The sequence below is a fragment of the Ictidomys tridecemlineatus genome, chromosome X, assembly GCF_052094955.1.
Source record: "Ictidomys tridecemlineatus isolate mIctTri1 chromosome X, mIctTri1.hap1, whole genome shotgun sequence".
NCBI classification, from domain to species: Eukaryota; Metazoa; Chordata; class Mammalia; order Rodentia; family Sciuridae; genus Ictidomys; species Ictidomys tridecemlineatus.
Window position 1 is genome coordinate 88353607 of NC_135493.1, and position 22506 is coordinate 88376112.

The 22506-nt window shown below is 40.1% G+C and overlaps 2 protein-coding genes across 15 annotated transcripts in view; one reads left to right on the forward strand and one right to left on the reverse strand.

Moving 5' to 3' along the window:
* The window catches only part of Jade3 (jade family PHD finger 3), a 135304-nt gene extending 132474 nt beyond the window's left edge, over positions 1-2830 (reverse strand). For 7 of the 14 annotated variants that reach the window (XM_078034897.1, XM_078034894.1, XM_078034903.1 and 4 more), the window contains exon 1: positions 2334-2462. The gene's annotated coding sequence lies outside the window, so the exon portion shown is untranslated. Of the gene's footprint in view, positions 1-2333; positions 2463-2733 lie in introns of those variants that run through there. The other 7 variants (XM_078034896.1, XM_078034893.1, XM_078034895.1 and 4 more) reach the window with 5 other exon arrangements.
* LOC144371593 (uncharacterized) lies at positions 1671-21288 on the forward strand. The gene is made up of 5 exons (XM_078033953.1): positions 1671-1721; positions 2007-2877; positions 10983-11063; positions 16832-16885; positions 21061-21288. The coding sequence occupies exons 1-2, from the start codon at positions 1671-1673 to the stop codon at positions 2634-2636; spliced, it is 681 nt and encodes a 226-aa protein (XP_077890079.1). The 3' UTR covers positions 2637-2877; positions 10983-11063; positions 16832-16885; positions 21061-21288.
* The last annotated feature ends 1218 nt before the right edge of the window (positions 21289-22506 follow it).

Consider the following 22506-nt stretch of genomic DNA (forward strand, 5'->3'; position numbering starts at 1 on the left):
AGGAGGTAGATACATTATGCACCATGGTAATGTTCAATCTCATTTTTAAAAATATTTATTTTTTAGCAGTTTTTATTTTGTTTACTTATTTTTATGTGGTGCTGAGGATTGAACCCAGGGCATTGCATGCTAAGTGAGCATTCTACCACTGAGCCACAACCCAAGCCCCCTCAACATCATTTTTACTCTGATTCTCTGCACCCCTGATCAAGGCTTGTTAAAGAGAGCATATCTTCACAAACACCTGATGCATGATGCTTCCTGACTCTTCCTGAAACTCTTTCCCCCAACAAGATGCTTGCTTAGTTCCAGGGAAGTAATAAAGAAGAGATGGCTTTATGTAGTTTAGAAGAGAAATGGGTTGTTAAAATTGGTGGGACACAAGAAAGAAAAGATAAACCTTATTAAAGAGCTGGGTATGTAATGTCTGTAATCCCAGGGGGTTAGGAGGATGAAGCAGGAAGGATCACAACTTCAAAGCCAACCTCAGTAACTTAGTGAGACTGTCTCAAAATAAAAAGGGTCTCACTAAGTTGCTAAGGCTGGCCTCAAACTCATGATCCTCCCATTTCAGCCTCCTGAGTCGCTGGGGTTACAAGGTGTGCCACCACTCCAGAACAAAATTCACTTTAAATAAAAGAGAAAATGGTTTATTGTGGAGGTAGAATACTCCTAGGCAAAATAAGAAAAATCTATTTTCAATCACACAATGCTATATAAAAGCACAAGAACTACCCTGCTAGAAGGTTAGGAAGGCTGGAACCCGCACTCCCAGTTATCTCCAGATATGAAAATATTAAACTAAAAATGCGCTTTGTTCAGCCCACTCTGTTCTCATCTGCCCCCCATCCCCCAACCCCCAGGCGGATGAGAAGTGGCTGCAGGGAAGGTATTTAAGAGGTGAACTACTCTGGGAAAGTTGATTCTGGTTTGCTTAAACTGAACGACAATGTTGTGCAACCAGTTTTTCCCTAAATTTTTCCCCCCTGCTTTAGAGAGAAGCAGTTATCTTTATCAGACTGAATACAGGGAATGAGGTCGCCTTCCCCTCCAGGCCATTGGAATCACTGTCAACACGGTTTTGATTTTTTATACAATCAGACCATGAAGGGGAGAGGGGAGCGGGGATCTCATTCTCAGCTTTACAGATGTACGCATCTAACAGGAGTAGGGGGGAAAAATTAAAATCCTCGAGCACATCTGAGGCTACCGATTTCCTGGCAACTCGGAAAGCCAAAGGAGCGGCCAAACAAGTTTCTTGACAAATACCTAGGAGCTACATTCGTCCCAGAGCTGCACAGCGATATAAACTTTTAAACATGCCTCCACATACCATCACTTACATTCACTCACTAGAGATCCCGCCCCCCTTTCCTTCTCAAATATTAAACACAGGTTGCCCTGTGCAATTTAAAGCCAGACTTAACTGAAGCAATGGCTCTGTTCTAAAAAGTGGGAGAAAAAGATTGCAGGAGAAAGAAAAGAATAGAACTCTGGTCCCTACAGCAGAGGGGATAAAACGAACTCGAGAACTGGGCAAAAAAGTTAACAACTCTGCCTTACCCGGCGGTGGGAAAATTTCCCCGTAACTTGCAAAGCCCTTACAATTGATTTTCCCACCCCTGGGACCGCTGAGCGCTCGGCAGCTGCGGACTCGCAGCGTCCGAACAATGACTGAAGAAGGGAAAGTTCGCCGGCCAGGGAGCCCACGCTCCCGCTCGGTTGGCACCCAGGCTCCCTGAGGTGCCTGGCCGCTCCCCGCACCTCAATCCTTCCCTCTCCATGCATTCGGTTCTTCCCGCCCCCCGGTGCTGAAACGGCCGGGACGCGCCCTCACTCTCCAGAGCATCCGACCCCAGGCGGCCGACAGAGCAAGCCCTCCCGCCACGAGTCTGCCCCCTTGAGCCCCGATACCATGCAGAGGACAGGGTGGGAGGGGACGCCAAGAGGGGGCACCGGAGGGAACAGCGGCAACAGTTATGGCGCTCAATTCTTTCCCGGTGTAGCCGGGAGCTATACCGAGCTCGCGTGTCCGCCCCCGCCCCCAGCCTGGGCCACCAGGCATTGCCCTGACCAGTAAAGAGGCCACCAAGCACTTTACCTCAGCCCACACACGTTCTTGGCCCGAAAGCTCTGAGGACGCCAGAGGCGACCGCTATGTAAAGCCAGAGCGATCTAGAGCTCAGCGAGGCCGTGCCGGGACACGGAGAGCAGGGACACTGCGCTCCGCGCCACCCGCTTCCCACTCCGCGAGGCCGCCACTCCCGCTGCCTACCCGGCGCGACGTCGCGCCCCCAACCTCGCTTGCGCCGCGTCTGGCCTGTGGCGCCTACCTTCACGCAGCTAAATCGCGGATCCTTCCCGGCTCCACACGGGGGCCCCCTGCAATGTGCTGGGCTAGTCGGGCAGGAGTGGTAACCGCCCCCCTGACCGCCTGCTTTCTTCTTTTCCCTCCCTCGCACCTGCCCCCTAATCCCCTCCTCACCCCCGCCTCCCGCCCCGGCCGCCCGATCCGCCAGGGCCGCCCCCCTCTCCTCAGCTCGTGCCCTCGGCCCTCGCCCCTCGCCCGCCTGGCCCGTCAGGCCTCAGCCCTGGGCAGGCGGTTGGGCGGCGGCGGCAGCGGCGGCGGCGGCTGAGGCGGCGCGGAGCACTATTGTATTCCTGACACTGTGCGCTCCCACGCTCCGCCTCTTCCCTTTCCTTCCTCCCCCAACCACTCCCCGCCTGCCTCACCGCCAGCCGCGCTCGCAGTACCCGACTGGCTCCCCGCCGTCTGCCCGCCGCGCGCTCTTCTGGCGGGCTGGGCGCCGTCTCCAAGCCACCGGCTTCGACGCTCCGCCCACTTAGAGCTCCCGCACCCGCGACGCTTTTCTCCAGGTGGGTTCCCCTCCCCTCCTGCTGGGCGCGCTGCCGCCCCTAGGAACCCTTGCCCCAAGAGGCGCTAGAGAGGACCAGGTGGAGGCGTCTTGGCTGTGTCGAAATACAAACCAAGCTTTTCGTGGCCCCTTTTAAAGTTCTATAAGTGGAACTCTTTATATATGAACTTGGCGACCACTATTGATTTACATCGTTTATGCCTGAAGAACCTATAATAATAAAGCCAAGGTGGCTGCTAACGATACTTTTATCCAGTTGCAAGCACAAATGGTTTATTATGTTGTGTGGCTTTTTTGGTGTCAAGTTGGTTACCCTACAACTCCCGGTTATGCACTCAAACATTAATGGAGGCATTGCTGGGGCAGTGCTTTGATGACTTCATAAAGCTCCTAATCAGTTGATTTAAAGGAAGGTTATCCTGGATGATCTAGATGAGTCTGACTGAATCAGTTGGAAAACCTAAGGTTTCTGAGAATGTAAGAGAGAAAGTTCACCTATCCTGATTTTTGGTCTGTGCCCATTGGTTCCAGCCTCCTCCATGATCTTTCCTTCCTGACTACCTTGCAGATTTAGTGTTTGCTTAGCCAGCATCCCAAGTGTCTAAGACAGCAGCTTCAAGTGAATGAACAAATGAATGAGAAGTGTTGTGTGTGTGTGTGTGTGTGTGTAATTTGAAACTGGTTCTGGTCCTTTGATTGAATACTGACTGATATAAATGGTTAGCAACAAACCTTTTTATTTAGCTTTCTGGGTTTGGAAATGTACCATATCCAATTATGATGAACTCATATACTCATTTTCATTTACATTTCTAGGATAAACAATAATGTAGGCTTTTTGTATTTTAGCTATTTTCCATATTAAAGATATAGTTCTATTACATAATAGGTAAATGTGAGAGTTCTAAAATATTCATAATCCTTCAGACATACCTCCCTTTGTTATACTTTATTTATTCTGAAATAATTATAGATTTGATGGTACTTGTAAAAAAAAATTAGAGTGGTCCCATGTGCCCATCACTCAGTTTCTCCAAGTGGTATTTATCTTTTTAAATAAACATTCCCATTTTTTAATACTTTTATTTATTTATTTTTATGTGGTGCTAGGAATAGAACCCAGTGCCTCACCCATGCAAGGAAAGCGCTCTACCACTGACCTACAACAGCCCCTGGTGGTAGTATTAGCATTACATTAGTATTAGTAATTAGTAATATTAGTATTAGTGGTTCTATTAGTCTTATATGTATAAACTATCATACAATATCAAAATCTGACATTGATATAATCCAGAGTTTATTCATATTTCACCAATTTTACATGAACTCATTTCTGAATCTATGTACATAGTTCTATGCAATTTTATCATGTGTAAATTCACATGACCACCACATCAACTATTCCTTTACCATGAAGATTTCTCCTGCTATCCTTTATTGTTACACTCACCACTTTTTCCTATTCAATCCCTGGCAACCTCTAACATGTTCACCATCTCTAAAATTTTTCATTTCAAGAATATTACATAAATGGAAGCATGCTTTTTAAAAAATATTTTTAGTTGTAGTTGACACAATACCTTTATTTATTGATTGACATGTGATGCTGAGCATTGAATCCAGGGCCTGACACGTGCCAGGCAAGTGCTCTACTGCTGAGCCACAACCCCAGCCTCACAGAAGCATGCTTTTTAAAATCTGCTTTTTTGCACTCAGCAAAATTTTCTTGAGATTCACCTAAGTTTTTGCATGTTCTAATAGTTCATTCCTTTCAATTGCTGAATGGTATTCTTTGGTATGTATGTACCACAGTATCATTGTTAACCCATTGAAGGATATTTGGGGTGTTTCCAATTTTTGCCTATTAGGAATAAAACTACTAGGAACATTCAACTAGAGGTTTTTGTGTAAATATAAATTTTTGTGTAAATATCTGTGACAAATGCCCAAGAATACAATTGCTGGACCAGATGACAAGTGTACATTTAAAGTTAGATGGTTGGTTAACAAATATATGTTTAGTGTTATAAGAAACTGCCAAACTTCTCCAGATTGGCTGTTCCATTTTGTATTCTCACCAGCAATGTATAAGAGATAAATTTTTTCACATCTTTGTCAGCATTTGGTGTTGTCACTATATTTTTCTTTTAGCCATTCTGATAGATGTGTGGTGATAGCTCATTTTAATTAGCTTTTCCTTAATGCCTATTGATATTGAACATCTTTGCGTGTGCTTGTTTGCCATCTGTATATTCTCTTTGGTGAAATGTCTGCTCATTTGTGATCCTCTTGCCTCAGCTGCCCAAGTTGCTGGGATTACAGGCATGTGGCACTACACCTGGCTTGACTCTACAATTGTTTTAGAAGGAAACACCTGAGATGAAAATTTCTTGGGCATGACATCAAAAGTATAATACAAGCCAGATGCAGTGGCACACACCTGTAATCCTAGCAACTCAGGAGGCTGAGGCAGGAGGATTGCAAGTTCAAAGCCAGTCTCAGCAATTTAGTGAGAACTTGTCTCTAAATAAAAAAATAAATAAATAAAAGGGACTGGGGATGTGGCACAGTGCTTAAGCGTCTCTGCTTCAATCCCTAGTACCAAAAAAGAAAAAAAGTACAATACAGGGCTGGGATGTAGTTCTGCAGTAAAGTGCTTGCCTAGATTGCCCGGAGCCCTGGGTTCAATGTGCAGAGCCCTGGGTTCAATCCACAGCTCCAAAAAAAAAAAAAAAAAAAAAAAAGTGCAATACATAAATACAAAACTTGATAAATTGGATGTCCTCGAAATTCCAGATTTTAGGCCCCCCCACAGTGGCACATGCCTGTAATAAAAAGGAAGACTAGTCTTTTGCCCATTTTCTAATTGGATTTTTTCTTACTGTTAAGTTTTGAAAATTCTTTATATTCTCATTACAAGTCCCCTGTCAGATATGTGATCTGAAAATGTTTTTCCCAGTCTGGCAACTGGTCTTTTCTTCTTTACCCCCTCCCCCTTTTTTGCAGTGCTTTGGATCTAACACAAGGCCTCCGCATGATAGGCAAGCACTCTACCACAGAGCCACATTTCCAGCCTCTTTTCATTTTCTTTTTTTAAAAAATGTTTTTATTAGTGCACTATAGTTATACATAATAATGTGGTTCATTTTGACATAATCATACACACATGGAATATAGTTTGCCCTACTTTAGTCCCTAGTCCTTCCTCTTTCCCTTCTGTCCCCTCCTCCTTCCCCTGTTCCCCTTCGTATACTCTACTAGTCTTCCTTTTATTTATTTATAGTTTTTTTTTAAAATCAGTGCTTTATAGACAGTCATAAAGTTGAAATTCACTGTGGCATATTCACATATGTACACAGCATAATTTGGTCAAATTCATTCCATCCTTACTCCCTTCCCCCTCAATCCCCTTCCTCTACTCCCCTAATATTCCTTCTATTGGGGTGGGGGTGGATAGCTGGGCACGGTGTCGCATCCCTAGAATCCCAGCAACTCTAGAGGCTGAAGCTGGAGGATTGAAGTCCGAGGTCAACTTCAGTAATTTAGCAAGGCCCTAAGCAATTTAGTGAGACTCTGTCTCAAAATAAAAATTAAAAATAAAGGACTGGGGATGTAGCTTAGTGGCAAAGTGCCTTGAGTTCAATCCCCAGTAACATCTCCCTATCCCCCCACCCTCCACACAAAAGGATTGAGGATGCAGCTCCATGATAAAGTGCCTCTGGGTTAAATACCCACTACCTAAACATATAAATAAAATGATTGTAGTTTTATATTTTAAATTTAAGTCCATGATTCATTTTGAATTAGTTTTTGTATATGACATGAACCTGAGATAGAAGTTCATATTTTTACCTATAGACATTTGGTAACTCAAACAAAATGACTGCAGAGGTGGGAGGATTGCAAGTTCCAAGCTAGCTTTTGTGACTTAATGAGACCCTGTCACTGTATAAAAAATAGAAAATATTGGGGATGTGCCTCAATGGTAGAACACCCTTGATTTAATCCTCAGCACCACAAAATAAAATACAATGATTGTCTGTCTTCCATTGAATTGCTTTTACACCTTTGTCAAAATTATTTTCATGTATTTGTGTTGAGCTATTTGTAGGACTATTTCTAGAATCTCTATTTTGTTCTGTTAATGTGTACGTCTATCCCTCTGTGATACCACTTTTTGTTAAATTTATTTTTTTTTCAGTTTTAGATGGACACAATGCCTTTATTTTATTTATTTTTATGTTGTGCTGAGGATTCAACCCAGTGCCTCACACATGCTAGGCAAGTGCTTCACCACTGAGCCACAACACTGAGCCACAACCACAGCCCCTGAATACCACTCTTTTTGTGTGTGTGTGTGTGGTGCTGGGGATTGAACCCAGAGCTGTGTGCATGCAAGCCAAACACTCTGAAAACTTATCTATATTCCCAGGCCCTGAATACCACTCTTGATTGCTATACTTATATAATAAGCCTTGAGTAGAGTAATTCCTCTCATTTTATTCTTATTTTTCAAAACTCTTTTAGCTGTTCAAGGTAATTTGCCTTTCCATACAAAGTTTTTGAGGGTATTGGTACTATCTTTGTTTGATTTTGATATTAAGCAAGACTAGCCTCATAAAATGAGTTGGGATGTTGTGCAGAAAAGAGTTAAGATATCAGGCTCTTGGTGGGTATCTGGGAACTTGGGTTTTAGGAGAATTCTCACCATTTCCAGAACTGATAAGAGTAGTCACTGTGTATACTTTGTTTATACAAATGTGTTTTATCCTGGGACTAGAACTCAAGTCTCCCAACTTCCAAACTATGCAGAAAGATTTAACAGAGCTGGCTTGATTGCTATCCTTTGAAAGTCCTATCTTTGGATGGCATCTGGAGCTTGGATTGGGGGTAAGTTCCCACCATTTTCAGGACTGATAAGACTGTCAGTGTGCCTAAACTGTTTGTTCAAACAATATGCTGAACACCTGCTTTCCTTCTGGGAATCTGAAATTTTGGTAAGTGCTAGGCAGAGGTTGCTTGCATGATCAACTCCCAACAAATGCCTCAGGAATTGAGTTTCTAATGAGCTTCCCTGATAGACCACATTTCACATCACTGTCAGAACGCCTGGCTGTAGGATTTAGTACATCCTGTGTAACTTTAGTGGGAGAAGATTCTTAAGCTTATACCACGTTTCCTCTGGACTTCACCCTATCTGTGTTTTCTCTCTTCTGATTTTTCTCTGTATTCCCTTACTGTAATAAATCATAGCCATGAGTATGACTATGTGCTACATTCTGTGAGTCCTTGTAATGAATAATCAAACAGAATGGTTTGGGGGACCCCTGGCACAGAAATGTTTCTTCTTCTTTGGTATTCTAGAATAGAGTGTATAAAACTAGTATTAATGTTTTCAGTGTTTAGTAGAATTCTCCTGTGCAATCACATGGACCAGGAGCTTTCTTTTTTCAAGGCCTTTTAAATGTCAACCCCAATTTCTTTAATAATTATTGGATTCTTCAGATGATAAATATATTTGATTGAGTTTTGTAGTTGGTGGTTTTCAAAGAGTTGATCCATTTCATCTCAATTGTCACATATATGTGCATAGGATCTTTCTTTTGTACTAGGAATTAAACCCAGGGGTGCTTAACCACTGAGCAACATCCCCAACCCTTTTTATTTTTATTTTGAAACAGGCTCTCACTGAGTTGCTTAGGGACTTGCTAAATTGCTGAGGCTGGCCTTGAACTCTTGATCCTCCTGCCTCAGCCTCCCAAGCTGCTGGGATCACAAGCCAGTGCCACTACACCTGGCTCATAGGGTTCTTTATAGAATTATTTTCCTTTCAGTGTCACAGGATCTGTAGTAAGATTTGTTGTCTCATTTGTGATATTAGTGACTTCTTTTATCTTAGTCAGTCTTGCTATATGTTTATGAATTATATTGATCTTTTCAGAGAAATAGCTTTTTGCTTCATTGATTCTATTGTTTTCGTATTTTCAATTTCATTGACTTCTGCTCTTTATTATTTCCTTACTTCTTGTTGCTTTGAATTTATTTTGCTTTGCTTTTCCTAGTCTCTTAAGATAGGAGCTTATCTGATTGTTTTGAAATCCTACCTCTTTTCTTTTTTTAATATTTATTTTTTAGTTGTAACTAGGCACAATATTTTTATTTTATTTATTTGTTTTTATGTGATGCTGAGAATCGAACCCAGGCCCTCGAACGTGCTAGATAAGCACTCTACCACTGAGCTACAACCCCAGCCCCCCCTACCTCTTTTCTAATGTAAGCATTTAGTGCTATAAAATTTCCTGCTAGCACAGATTAGAATCCACAAATCTAATGTTTTTGGAGTTTTTTGTTTTGGTGTGGTTTTTGTACTGGGAATTGAACCCAGGGGCATTAACTACTGAGCCACATCCCCAGACCTTGTTTTGTATTTTATTTAGAGACAGGGTCTCACTGAGTTGCTTAAGCCCTCGCTGAGTTGATGAGGCTAGCTTTGAACTCATGATCCTCCTGCCTCAGCTTCCCTCCTGAGCCACTGGGATTACAGGCCTGTGCCACCACACTGGGCTGTATTTTTGTTTTCATTTTTAAAAAATTCTCTCGAGACTTTGTTTTTAACCTATGTATTAATGAGAAGTGTGTTGCCTCATTTTCAAGTATTTGGAGATTTTCCTTGTAGACTTTATTATTATATTCTGTGTGAATTCAATTCTTTTACATTTGTTGAAGTTTGTTTTATGACCCAGAATATGGGATGCCTTGGTGAATGTTTCATGGGTATTTGAAAAGAATGTGAGTTATGCTACTGTTGGGTAGAGTGTCCTATAAATTAGATCCTGTTGCTTTATGGTGTTGTTGATTCTATCATCTTGCTGATTTTCTATAGTAGTTTTATTGCTGAGAGGAATATATTGAAGTCTCCAACTATAAATGTGAATTTGTCTTTTTTTTTTTTAAGAGAGAGTGAGAGAGAGGGGGGCACAGAGAGAGAAAGAGAGAATTTTAACATTTATTTATTTTTTCTTAATTCTCGGCGGACACAACATCATTATTGGTATGTGGTGCTGCTGGGGATCGAACCCGGGCCGCACGCATACTAGGCGAGCGCGCTACCGCTTGAGCCACATCCCCAGCCCCCCGAATTTGTCTTTTTCTTTCAGTTCTATCACATTTTATTTTTCCTTTTGATACCAGGGAATGAACCCAGGGGCGATTAGCCACATTAGCCACATTCCCAGTGGCTTTTAATTCTTATTTTGAGACAGGGTCACACTAAATTGCTTAGGGACTGGCTAAGTTGCTGAGGCTGGCTTTGAACTTGTAATCCTTCTGCCTCAGCCTCCCAAGCCACTGGGATTACAGGTGTGTGCCACTGCGCCTAGCAGTTCTATTAGATTTTACTTCATGTATTTTGTTTACTGGTGTATGTACATTTAGGATTCTACGTCTTATTGGGAAATTGACCCAATTATCATTATATAACATCCTTCTTTTTCCTGATAATTTATTTTGCTTTAAAGTCTACTTTGCCAGATATTACTTTATAACTACCCCTACTTTTAAAAATTAATATTTGTGTGCCTGTGTTATTATGTTTGAAGAGTTTCTCATAGACAGTACATAGTGGGGTTTTAAAAATCTATTTATGGGTTTTCTGTCTTTTTAAAAAATATTTTTTAGTTGTCAATGGACTTTATTTTGTTTATTTATATGCGGTGCTGAGAATTGGACCCAGTACCTCACACAGACTAGGCAAGCATTCTACCACTGAGCCATAATCCCAGCCCAAGTTGTCTGTCTTTTAAGTCATTTATTTAGACTATTTAACCTGAACATAATTACTGATACTTCAGGGCTAAATCTAACATTTTGTTATTTGATTTCTATCTATTCCCTCCATTTCTCATTCCTGTTTTCATTTTCTTGCCTTCCTGTGGGTTACTTGAAATTTTTTTAGAATTCCTTTAGATTTATTGTTTTTTGAGTCCATCATTTTGCACAGTTTTCTCTCTCTTTTTTTGGGGGGGGCACTGGGGATTGATTTGGGGGGAATTTACCACTGAGCTACATCTCTAGCCCTTTTTAATTTTTTTTTTTATTTTGAGTCAGAGTCTCACTAAGTTGTAGAGGCTAGCTGGCCTGGAACCTGCAATTCTCCTGCCTCATCCTCCTGAGTAACGGGGATTATAGGTATGTGCCATTGCTCTCTACTAGTTTCCTTAATGTTTGTTCTAGGCATTAAAATATATGTATGTAACTAATCATACTCTATAGTTACCAACGTTTTACTACCTCTACTAAAGTATAAAAATTCCATTTTCATTTATATCCCTTTACCCTCCCACTTTTGAAGTATAATTTTCTTATCTATTTCCTCTATGTACATTGAATCCAATATCAGATGGTATTATGATTTTTGCTTCAACAATTCAACCTGATTTTAAAAAATTCACAAGGATAGAGAGAGGGAGCATGGGAGGAATAGATGAACTCTAGATAGGGCAGAGGGGTTGGAGGGGAAGGGAGGGGGCATGAAGTAATTAATGATGGTGGAATGTGATGATCATTATTATCTAAAGTACATGTATGAAAACATGAATTGGTGTGAATATACTACGTATACAACCAGAGATATGAACAATTGTGCTCTATATGTGTAATAAGAATTGTAATGCATTCCACTGTCATATATAAATAAAAAACTCACAAGGAATAGGATAGCATATTATATTTATCTTGATTTTTACATATTTCATTGTTTTCCTTCCTTTCTAAAGTTCCAACCCACCTTCTGGTATAATTCCCTTTTTATTTAGAGAACTTCCTTTAGCCATTCATTAAGGGTACATCTACTAGAGAAATTTTTATAAATTTTCTGTCATCTGAGAATTTCTTTATTTCTCCCTTCATTCTTGAAGGATATTTTCTTTTTTTCCAGAACTTTATAAAATTTGTTCTTTTTAGTTATACATGACAGTAGTGTGTATTTGGACATATCGTATATACATAGAGTATAACTTCCCATTCTCATAGTTGTACATGATGTGGAGTTACAGTGGTTGTGTATTCATATGTGAACATAGGAAAGTTATGTCCTATTCATTCTATTTTGTCTCCCACTTCTATACCCCCTCCCTTCCCCACATTCTCCCCTGTCCAATTTGGTGAAATCCTCTCAATTATGAGTCGGCATCTGCATATCAGAAAAAAATTCAGCCTTTGGTTTTTTGGGGATTGGCTTATTTCACTTAGCATGATAGTCTCCAGTTCCATCCATTTACTGGCAAATGCCATAATTTCATTCCTGAAGGATATTTTCACTGAACATGGAATTTATACTTGACAGTTCATTTCTTTCGTCATTTGAAAAATGTACCACTTCCTTCTGGCCTCTCTGGTTTCAGATGAGAAATCTTCTATCATTTAAATCAGTGTTCCTCTATAGGTAATGCTTGTTTTTCTCTCTAGCTACTTTCAGGATTTTTTAATCTTTAATTTACAGAAGTTGGTTATGATGTGTCTCCGTGTAGATATTTTTGGGTTTTCCTGGCCTACTTTTGTGGGCTACAGTACCAGTGACAATTCAGTTTTTAGGACTCTGGCAGTGCTATTCTGGTCTGCTTTGTTTGTGTGTTACTCAGAAGCTGCCTTGAATACCTGAGTGGTATGCCACACTGCAGTTCAGTTGTTAGACCTGCTGGCTTGGTGATCTAGTAAGTTTCACATTTGGGTCAGACAGGTGTCTTTCCAAGACTTCCCAGGCAGATTTAAAGAATCCTTTTCTTCAGCTCCCTGCTCTCCGCGATCCTTCCCTCCCTCTAATTGGGAGGGTGAGGGGCACCAGCTGCTGCTGGCAGACAGGGTGAAAGTCCAGACCCTTCACAGCCTCCGCTGGCATGGCAACAGCGGCGGGGAGCGGGAGCACCTGTCTGCATCTTCTGCTGATGCCGGGTGGAGGGGAGTGGCAGATGTCCAGACTCCCCACGAGCTCTCTGCTGACACCACTGGCAAGAGAGGAAAGTGCCACCCCACTGCATGCCATGTGGTGGGGGTCGGGAGATCAGATTGTCACTTGATTCTCTAATGATGCCAGCGGGAAATGAAAAGTGCCTCCTTGGGCTATCTAGTGCCACGGGATGGAATCAGGCTTAAAGTGCTAACTGACTACCTGCTGCTGCTGTGGGGAAAGCGATCTGGGCTCCTTGTTGGGTAGCTGCTGCTTCCAGACAGGCTGAGCACTCCTCCCCCAGCTGCCTGGTGCGAATGGGGCTCCTGCTGGCTCTTGGCTGATGCCGCCAGCGGGGGAGGGAAGTGCTTCCCCAGGCTGCCTGGTTCCTCTGGGACTCCCGCTCAATCTTGGCTAGCGCTCCCAGCTGCATGTGGTCACGGACCGGACCGGGGGACAATATCTCTTAGTCCTTACTCAGTCTCTGCTGACACTGTAGCATTTGGCTTGGATAGGGCTGGTGTTGGCAAAAATATTTTTCTTTTGCTACTCTGGGTTTCTCTACTTTCCCAGTCCATTGGCCACACATAACAGGTTTTCTTCTCTTCTGTTTTGTTTTGTCTTCTGCTCTGATTTGAGATTCTAGGTTGCAGGTCTGTCCAACACTCAATGTGAGACATGTGGAAGATAAAAATAAAAGCCCTAGCATTCACCCTAGTGTCATTCTTCAAGTCCCCATGTTTCTTTCCATTCCCAAAGGTATCTAATCAGTCTGATTTCCTCTTGCTGTTATCCAGAATTCCATTATGATGGTCTTCTGTATTATTTCCAGGGATTCTAGTTGTATTTAGTAGGGAAGAGCAAGGAGAAATGAGTCTATGCCATCTTGTCTTAAACTTGAGGTTACCTTATATCTTAAGAAAAATTAATAGAATGAATAATGAGATTTGTGTTTCAGTTGGAAAAAAAATTGGATGTTGGGAGTTCTGACTTCAGTTTGCACTTTAAGACAGAACTATTTTTCTTTCTTTTTTCATTTATAAAATGAGACTGATAATGCTTAGAGTTTGGTGGAGAGTTACTTGCAGAAGACTTAAGTGATTGTTTTTCTCTTTGTTGAGCCACTGGTTGATGAAACTGGATGCAAGATCTTTACATTGCTTGTCTATGGTACATGCACTATGCTGGTATAACTTGCCAAAAATGGGCTCAGGGGAGAAAAAATGAAAAAAAAAAGAAATATAGAGAAGTAAATGATCACTCTTGAGAAGACCTCTCTTCTTTTCTCTCCTATTTCTTTCTTGATTATCATACCACAAATTTCACATGATAAAAATCAATAAATAGACCCCATTTTCCTTAGACAAGCAAAATACCCAATTCCACATGAATTCATCTGTCTGCACTGTGATATGTATGCAAATCTACAAACAAATGGCTGGAAGGATACAGACCAAAGTGATAATGATAGTTACTAATGGGGAGTAAAGATTGAAGAGGATTTTAGATTTATCTCCATTTTTTCCCTGGGAAAATAAAATGCTATATTCTTTGTGTAGTTAACAACTAATAAAACTGCCCATACGATGCTAAACCACGAGTCTGAGACTGAAAAAAATATAAGATATACCCCTCTTTTTCTCAGTCAAAAATTATTTCACACTCGTGAAACCTGGCAACACCTACCATTTGTTCAAAATTTTACCACCATGACTCACAAGAGCATTTTCAGATAAAATTAGGCAAATTAATGATTATTCAACTAATAAAGCAATTATAAATATCTGCATTTATTGTTGATATGATAGCATGTTTGGTATTCATTTGTACACAATACAAAGGAACCTGCAGTGAGAATGTCTTTATAGTCAGTGCAGTAAATTAATGGGCACTGGAAAGCTCACTTGAGTCTCCCCTACCTTTTTAAAAAATATTTATTTTTTAGTTTTAATTGGCCATAATACCTTTATTTATTTATTTATTTATCTGGTTGTATACAAAGTATATTCACACAATTTGTGTCTTCATACATGTATTTTGGATAATAATGACCATCACATTCCACCATCATTTCTAACTCCATGCCCCCTCCCTTCCCCTCCAACCCCTCTGCCCTATCTAGAGTTCATCTATTCCTCCCATGCTCCCTCTCCCTACCCCACTATGAATCAGTCTCCTTATATCAGAGAAAACATTCGGCATTTGGTTTTTTGGGATTGGCTAACTTCACTTAACATTATCTTCTCTAACTCCTTCCATTTACCTGCAAATACCATGATTTTATTCTCTTTTATTGCTGAGTAATATTCCATTATGTATACATGGCACATTTTTAATCCATTCATCTATTGAAGGGCATCTAGGTTGGTTCCACAGTTTACCTATTGTGAATTGTGCTGCTATAAACATTGATGTGGCTGTGTCCCTGTAGTATGCTGTTTTTAAGTCCTTTGGGTATAGACTGAGGAGAGGGATAGCTGGGTCAAATGGTGATTCCATTCCCAATTTTCTAAGAAATCTCCATACTGCTTTCCATAATGGCTGCACCAATTTGCAGTCCCACCAGCAGTGTATGAGTGTACCTTTTCCCCCACATCCTTGCCAATATTTATTGTTGATTATATTCATAATAGCTGCCATTCTGACTGGAGTGAGATGAAATATTAGAGTGTTTTTTTAAATATTAATTTTTTTAGTTGTAGTTGGACACAACACCTTTATTTCACTTGTTTATTTTTTTGTATGTGGTGCTAAGGATTGAACCCAGGGTCTTGCACGTGCGAGGTGAGCGGTCTGCCACTGAGCCACAACCCCAGCCCCCTTAGAGTGGTTTTGATTTGCATTTCTCTAATTGCTAGAGATGATGAACATTTTTTCATAGATTTGTGTATTGATTATATATTATCTTCTGAGAAGATGCAAGCTCTTTACATTGCTTGTCTATGGTACATGCACTGAGAAGTGTCTGTTCAGGTCCTTGGCCCATTTATTGATTGGATTATTATTATTTTTTTTTTTTGGTGCTTAGCTTGTTGAGTTCTTTATATACCCTAGAGATTGGTGCTCTGTCTGATGTGTGAGGGGTAAAGATTTGCTCCCAAGATGTAGGCTCTCTATTCACCTCACAGATTGTTTCTTTTTCTAAAAAGAAACTTTTTAGTTTGACTCCATCCCATTTATTTACTCTTGATTTTAATTCTTGCACCAAAGGAGTAAGGAAGTTGGGGCCTATCCCACATGATGGAGATTAGGGCCTACTTTTTCTTCTATTAGACGCAGAGTCTCTGGTTTTATTCCTAAGTCCTTGATCCATTTTGAGTTGAGTTTTGTGCATGGTGAGAGACGGGGGTTTAATTTCATTTGGTTGCATATGGATTTCCAGTTTTCTCAGCACCATTTGTTGAAGAGGCTATCTTTCCTCCAATGCATGTTTTTGGCACCGTTGTCTAATATAAGATAATTGTAATTTTGTGGGTTAGTCTCTGTGTCCTCTATTCTGTACCATTCGTCTACCAGTCTGTTTTGGTGCCAATACCATGCTGTTTTTGTTACTGTTACTCTGTAGTATAGTTTAAGGTTTGGTATAGTGATGCCACCTGCTTCACTCTTCCTGCTAAGAATTGCTTTAGCTATTCTGGGTCTCTTATTTTTCCAAATGAATTTCATGATTGCTTTGTGTTTTTCAATGATGAATATCTATTTATTTTTATGTGGTGCTGAGGATCAAACCCAGATCCTCACACATGCTAGGCAAGTGCTCTACCACTGAGCCACAGTCCCAGCCCTCTTCCCTACCTTTGATATCCAAAATACTCTTACCATATGGAGATATTCTGCAAAAAATACTGGAGAGAATTTTTAACTCACAGGACTTCACTTGTGAAGGCTATATTCATGGAAGGGAAAAAAATCAATATTTTGGCGTATCTACTGTTTCAAGTGTTTAATTTATAGTTTCTCACCTAATTCTTCCCGAGCCCTCAAGATAGTAATCATTATTTGTATTTTACAGGTAAGCAAATGAAGCTCAGAGAGAAAATAAATTGCTCAAGGTCATTAGTGGACAGTAAGTACATTTCAAAACAAAAATACTTTCTAGTCTTGCATAGGTTTGAGTATTTCAAAGCACCCATCATTTCTGTGTCAAAAGAGTAGAAAAAGCCAACGAACCTAGCCTAGTACTCACTAAACACTTATGGCATGAGAAAAATGAATTATAGGTGAAATATTTCTCAAAATCCTTCCTTTTTATGTGATGACTTATTTGAAGACCTAATTTTCTTAGCACCTAACACTTTAGTGTAATCAAGCAATAGCATACACCCAGTGAATGAGTTATAGTCAGTGTAGCTTCCTTTTGCCAGGTGGTTAATGACCTTTATAGACCAAATATGTGTCAAAGCCAATTGGTGATATTACACTCTTCTTGGAAGCCTGTCTGAGCTTGTGATTTATTTTCACGAAGAACAAAGTGTTCAGAAGTGGAAGATAAAAACAAAATGAAACACCAAACATCACTATAGTGGTCAGTTTTATGTGTCAACATGAGTAGGCCATAGTCCCTAGTTACTCAATTAAACACTAATCTAGGTGGTGTTGTGAAGGTGTTTTGTAGATATGATTCAAGTATACAACCAGTATGAATTTAATTGAGGAAAAGTATCCTAAATAATCTGTTGGGTCTGATTCAGTCAGTTGAAGGCCTTAATTAGCAGAACTGGTCTTCCCTCAAGAAGAAATTCTGCTCTCTAAACTATGTGTGTGTTTATAAATGATTCTGTTTCCTGGTGGAATCCTGAGTGACACAATCAGTCATTTGTACACACACATACACACACATAAATCCAGAATCTATATACACTTACAGAAAAATTAATTTTCCCTGAACACTGTATTCTTTTTAATTTTTTTTTTAGGTACTGGGGGTTGAACTCAGGGGCACACAACCACTGAGCCACATCCCCAGCCCTATTTTGTATTTTATTTAGAGACAGGGTCTCACTGAGTTGCTTAGTGCCTCAACATTGCTGAGGCTGGCTTTGAACTCATGATCCTCCTCCCTTGGCCTCCTGAGCTGCTGGGATTACAAGCGTGAGCCACCATGCCTGGCTGTATTTTTTTCTTTAAATTGGATTTTTCTAAATCAGAAATTTCAATGGGATTAAGAAAATGCCCTATTCCAGAGAGTGCTCAATTTCAGAGAAAAGCCATCCTTGTCCATATTAGAAGTAAACTGTATTACGTGATTGTGTGTGGCTTAGAGGAGAGTTGTTCTCTTGGGAACCAACATCTATGTGAGTTCTCAGAAGTCTCTGTATTCAGTTTCTGAAGATAGAAGCACTGGAGCCTTATGGGACAGAAGCCCATGGAAACTGCTCCAGGCTTCCTTCTATGTATGTGGTATCCAAGTCCATCTATAAATCCTGCATGCCTGATGCGGTTCAAGAACCAGTATTTTCAAGATCACTACAACAATAATTTTGCCACTTAAGTTCTCCAGAAATTTATTTGGAATTTTTTTTCTTCTCTGTGAGACATTACCCAAATGTTCTCCTCCCACTCTTTATTCCCCCAAAGAAACTTTTGGGTTACTTTTGGAAATGTTTTTAATTTTTTTCCCTGCTGTCTTTTTAACAGTTATTTTTACTCATATATTTACTTAAAGCCGATCTTCTTTCAGCAGTGATTTAATGTGGCTGACATAGATGCATTAAATGTAGCACAAACATAGAACTAAAATTGGTAGGGGGTGGAAAGAAAGTAAAGAAGGGATATAAAATGAGTAAGAAAAAAGAAAGTAAAGAAAAAGGAAAACAGAGGACATAAATAAATAGTATAATTGTCTAATAAAATTTATGTGGCTCAAAATTTCTCTAGCAGTTAGAAGGGAAAAATAAGATGAATTACACACTTCAAAAGATCCATGAGAGAAAAACCAAACCAACTGTTTAAGAGAATTAAAACTATTTTTGGTGAAAGACAGGCATTCCCCTAGGGGTTACTGTGGTATTCTCATCGTATTGCTTTCTTTAAACAGAAGACAAAGCAATGTCTCTTACTCTAAGCACCATGCAGAGGTTCAAAAAAATGAAGTCTTCATATGCCTTAATTAATGTTTGACTCAGGAACTTACTTTGGAAGCTGGGGGTATGGCTCAGTGAAGGAGCACTTACCTGGCATGTGCAAGGTCCTGGGTTCAATCTCCAGCATTGCAAAAAAAGAAAGAAAAAGAATCTACTTTGTTCCATGGAGGTAGTCAGATGTGGAGTGTCAGAGATCACGGATGTTCCTGAAGTGTTGACCTGTGTGGGTGTCAGAGGTCAAACGGAATAAGGAGGGTATACACATATGGTGGTGGTGGGGTGCTCCCCAGCCTGGGACATTGGAGTATGTGTCAGGTAAAGAGTGTCTCTTGTCTGTCTGTAGTATATTTGAAACCAAACAGATTGTAAGTTTCGTGCAGCAAATAGTGATAGCTGCTTATCCAGTATCCATTCTTTTCATCCTTTCTGTCAGAAATTCAATTTTTCAGAGAGATAATGTACTAAGTAAAAATACTCACCTCCTTAGACTCCCTTGAAGCTAGGATAGCCATGTGACCCAGCTCTGACAAATGAGACATAAGTGAGACTTATAGGAAAGTAATTGTTTTCTTAATGAAAAGGGACAGACTGAGTTGCTATTTTGTCAATTATCTGCATTTTTGTGTGTGTGTGTGTGTGTGGTACTGGGAACTGAAACCAGGGCCATGCACATACTAGGCAAGTACTCTATCACTGAGCTATACCCCCAGCTCATTTTATTTTTTAAATAAAAAATTTGGTGCTGGGGATGGAACCCAGTGCCTTACCCATTCTAGGTAAACACTATTACTGAGCTACACTCCCAGACCTTTTTAGATTTATTTTGAGATATAGTCTCACTGAGTTGCCCAGGCTGGCCTCTAACTAGCAATCCTTCTGCCTCAGTTTCCCTAGTAACTGGGGTACAGGCTTGTGCCACCATGCCTGATCCTGCCCCAATTCCTTTCTAGAAAACAGTCACAATACTTAGTAGCACGAGAGAGATCTTTTTAAAATATTTTTTTTAGTTGTCGATGGACCTTTATTTAATTAATTGATTTATATGCAGTGCTGAGAATCAAACCCAGTGCCTCACACATGCTACACAAGTGCTTTACCACTGAGCTATAAACCCAGACCAGATTCTTATCAGCATTTAAAAAATTATTACAGGGCAGAGGTTGTAGCTCAGTGGTACAGCACTTGCCTAGCATGTGTGAGGCAGTGGGTTTGATTCTCAGCACTGCATATAAATAAACTAAAGGTATATTGACAACTAAAACAATATTTTTTTTAAAAAATTACATGTTTAGGATGGCGGAGTAGGAAGACAGAAGGACCCTAGGACTTTAAAGACACTGCTGAGCTCCTTGGGTTGCCTACTTCATGACTTTGAATTAAATAACCACAACTGGCAAATTATTGATTATTTTTACCCTGCTAATAATTCTCTCCACCCTCCTACAGGCATCTACGGTATTCAACTCATGCTAGGTATTCACTGAGTTACTAATTTAGTGCATTAGTGTACTAGAGTCCCCTCAAATGTGTTCAACTTTGAATTCATCCAACTAGTTTTTGCCTTAGGTAGTATCTGACTTCCTGAGGCCAAAAAGGATGAGTATGTAAGTCTTGATATCTGTCCACAGGAAGTTTTGTGTTGTTTTGAAAAAATAAGACAAGAAAAAATATACTTCAAGGTTTTATATGATTAAAGAGGAGAACTAACACCAGGACTAGTTTTTTCACTTTATTTCATTGATTGCTCAAAATAACTGCAAAACATTTCAGAGATGAGGAAACAAAAGCCATTACATAGATGGTGGAGGAGATCTTCATCGGTGACATGTAGCAGCATGTAAGTCAAACTCAGGTCTGATGGTTTTCAAATCCATACTTGTTCTTTGGAACTCTGATAAGACTAGTCTAAACAATCAGGAGTCATTTGCTTCCTGGAGGATGGAGAATTTGGCTAAGTCCTGAAGGATGGGCAAATCTTAAAGGATGGTATAACTGTCATCAGTGGAAAAAGAGATACATCATGACACATTCAATAGTCAGGAGGACAAAATGGCTAAAGAAGAAGATTGAGTTCTTTAAACAATACCAAGGTTAATTTTGGGAAAGGGCCTTGTGTATAGTTGCTGCTCAGTTTTTTATGTGGTTCTTGTTCTTTTAGAAAGTGCTCCATTTCCTCAAAATGAAGGCATGCATCATTTGGATTACTCAAAAAGCTGACAATCTTGCTGGAAAGACTTAAATTAAGAATTCCAGGGTTGGGGATGTGGCTCAAGCAGTAGTGCTCTTGCCTGGCATGCACAGGGTGCTGAGTTTGATCCTCAGCACCACATAAAAATAAAAAATGTTGTGTCCACTGAAAACTAAAAAATAAATATTAAAAAAATTCTCTCTCTCTCTGTCTCTCTCTCTCTAAAAAAAAAAAAAAAAAAGAATTCTAAAATAGAAAGTGTCACAAGAGGGGCTGGGGCTGTAGCAGCTCAGTGATAAAGCGCTTGCCTTGCATATGTGAGGCACTGGGTTCAATCCTCAGCACCACATAAAAATAAATAAAGATACTGTGTGTTTATCTACAACTAAATAAATATTTAAAAAAAAGAAAGAGTCACAAGATGATACAAGACTAGTGATAACAAAATGACCCCCAAAGGCTGTGCCTTTTTACACTATGGTTTGAGGGATGCACAGGAGGAAGCAAACAGAAAAGATTGCAAGTAGACATCTCAATTAGGAGGCTATGTGTACTCACCATGGGGTCAGTAGTATACCTCAGGGTAGTAAAGATGGGCATAAAAGGAGATGATGGTAAAGAGAAACATTTAAGAAAAAACAGGCCTAGGGCTGGGGCTGGAGCTCAGTGGTAGAGCACTTGCCTAGCATGTGTGAGGCACTAGGTTCAATTCTCAGCACCACATTAAATAAATAAAGGTCCACTGGCAACTAAAAATAAATAAATATATATATATATATATATATATTTTTTTTAAAAAAACAGGTCTAATTAAGAGCTGCTGAGCATGGTGAAAAAGAAAATCTCAGATGACCCCAAAATGTCAGTGGTGTAAATGAGATACTACATGTCATCAGTAGAACGGGAGATGCTAGGACATGGAGACCATCCAGGAAGGAGGAATTTGATGCATTCAGTTCAGTATATCGTGGGACCAGAAGAACCATTATTTAATTATTCAAGTGAACACATTTGGTAGAAAGTTAACCTTGAGTCAGATGAATGGCTGTGCTTAGTAGTGATGGTAAAGCTGTGAGAAGGTTCATGTACCTCAAGGAAGAAATATAGCCCTTCCCTACCCCAGCCCTTTTTATTTTTTATTCTGAGATAGGGTCTTACTAAGTTGTTTAGGGCCTTGCAAAGTTGCTTGGGCTGGCCCTAAACTTGTGATCCTCCTGCCTCAGCCTCCAAAGTTGCTGGGATTACAAGTGTGTACCACAGCTCCCAGCTGATCTTTGGGATTTTTACTATCTATTGTCAAAAGAAAATGGATCAGTTTGTATAGTTGGTCAGACACAAATAATGCTAATTTCTCAGTTTAGCAATTATAATGAGTGCTTGTTAAATATGTGGTATGAAATTATGTTGTTTCAAAAT

Coding starts and splice junctions, on each gene's coding strand:
- LOC144371593 (XM_078033953.1), top strand. CDS start 1,671: ATGACTGAAGAAGGGAAAGTTCGCCGGCCAGGGAGCCCACGCTCCCGC. Junction 1,722..2,006: donor GGAGCCCACGCTCCCGCTCG/GTTGGCACCCAG, acceptor TTCCCGGTGTAG/CCGGGAGCTATACCGAGCTC.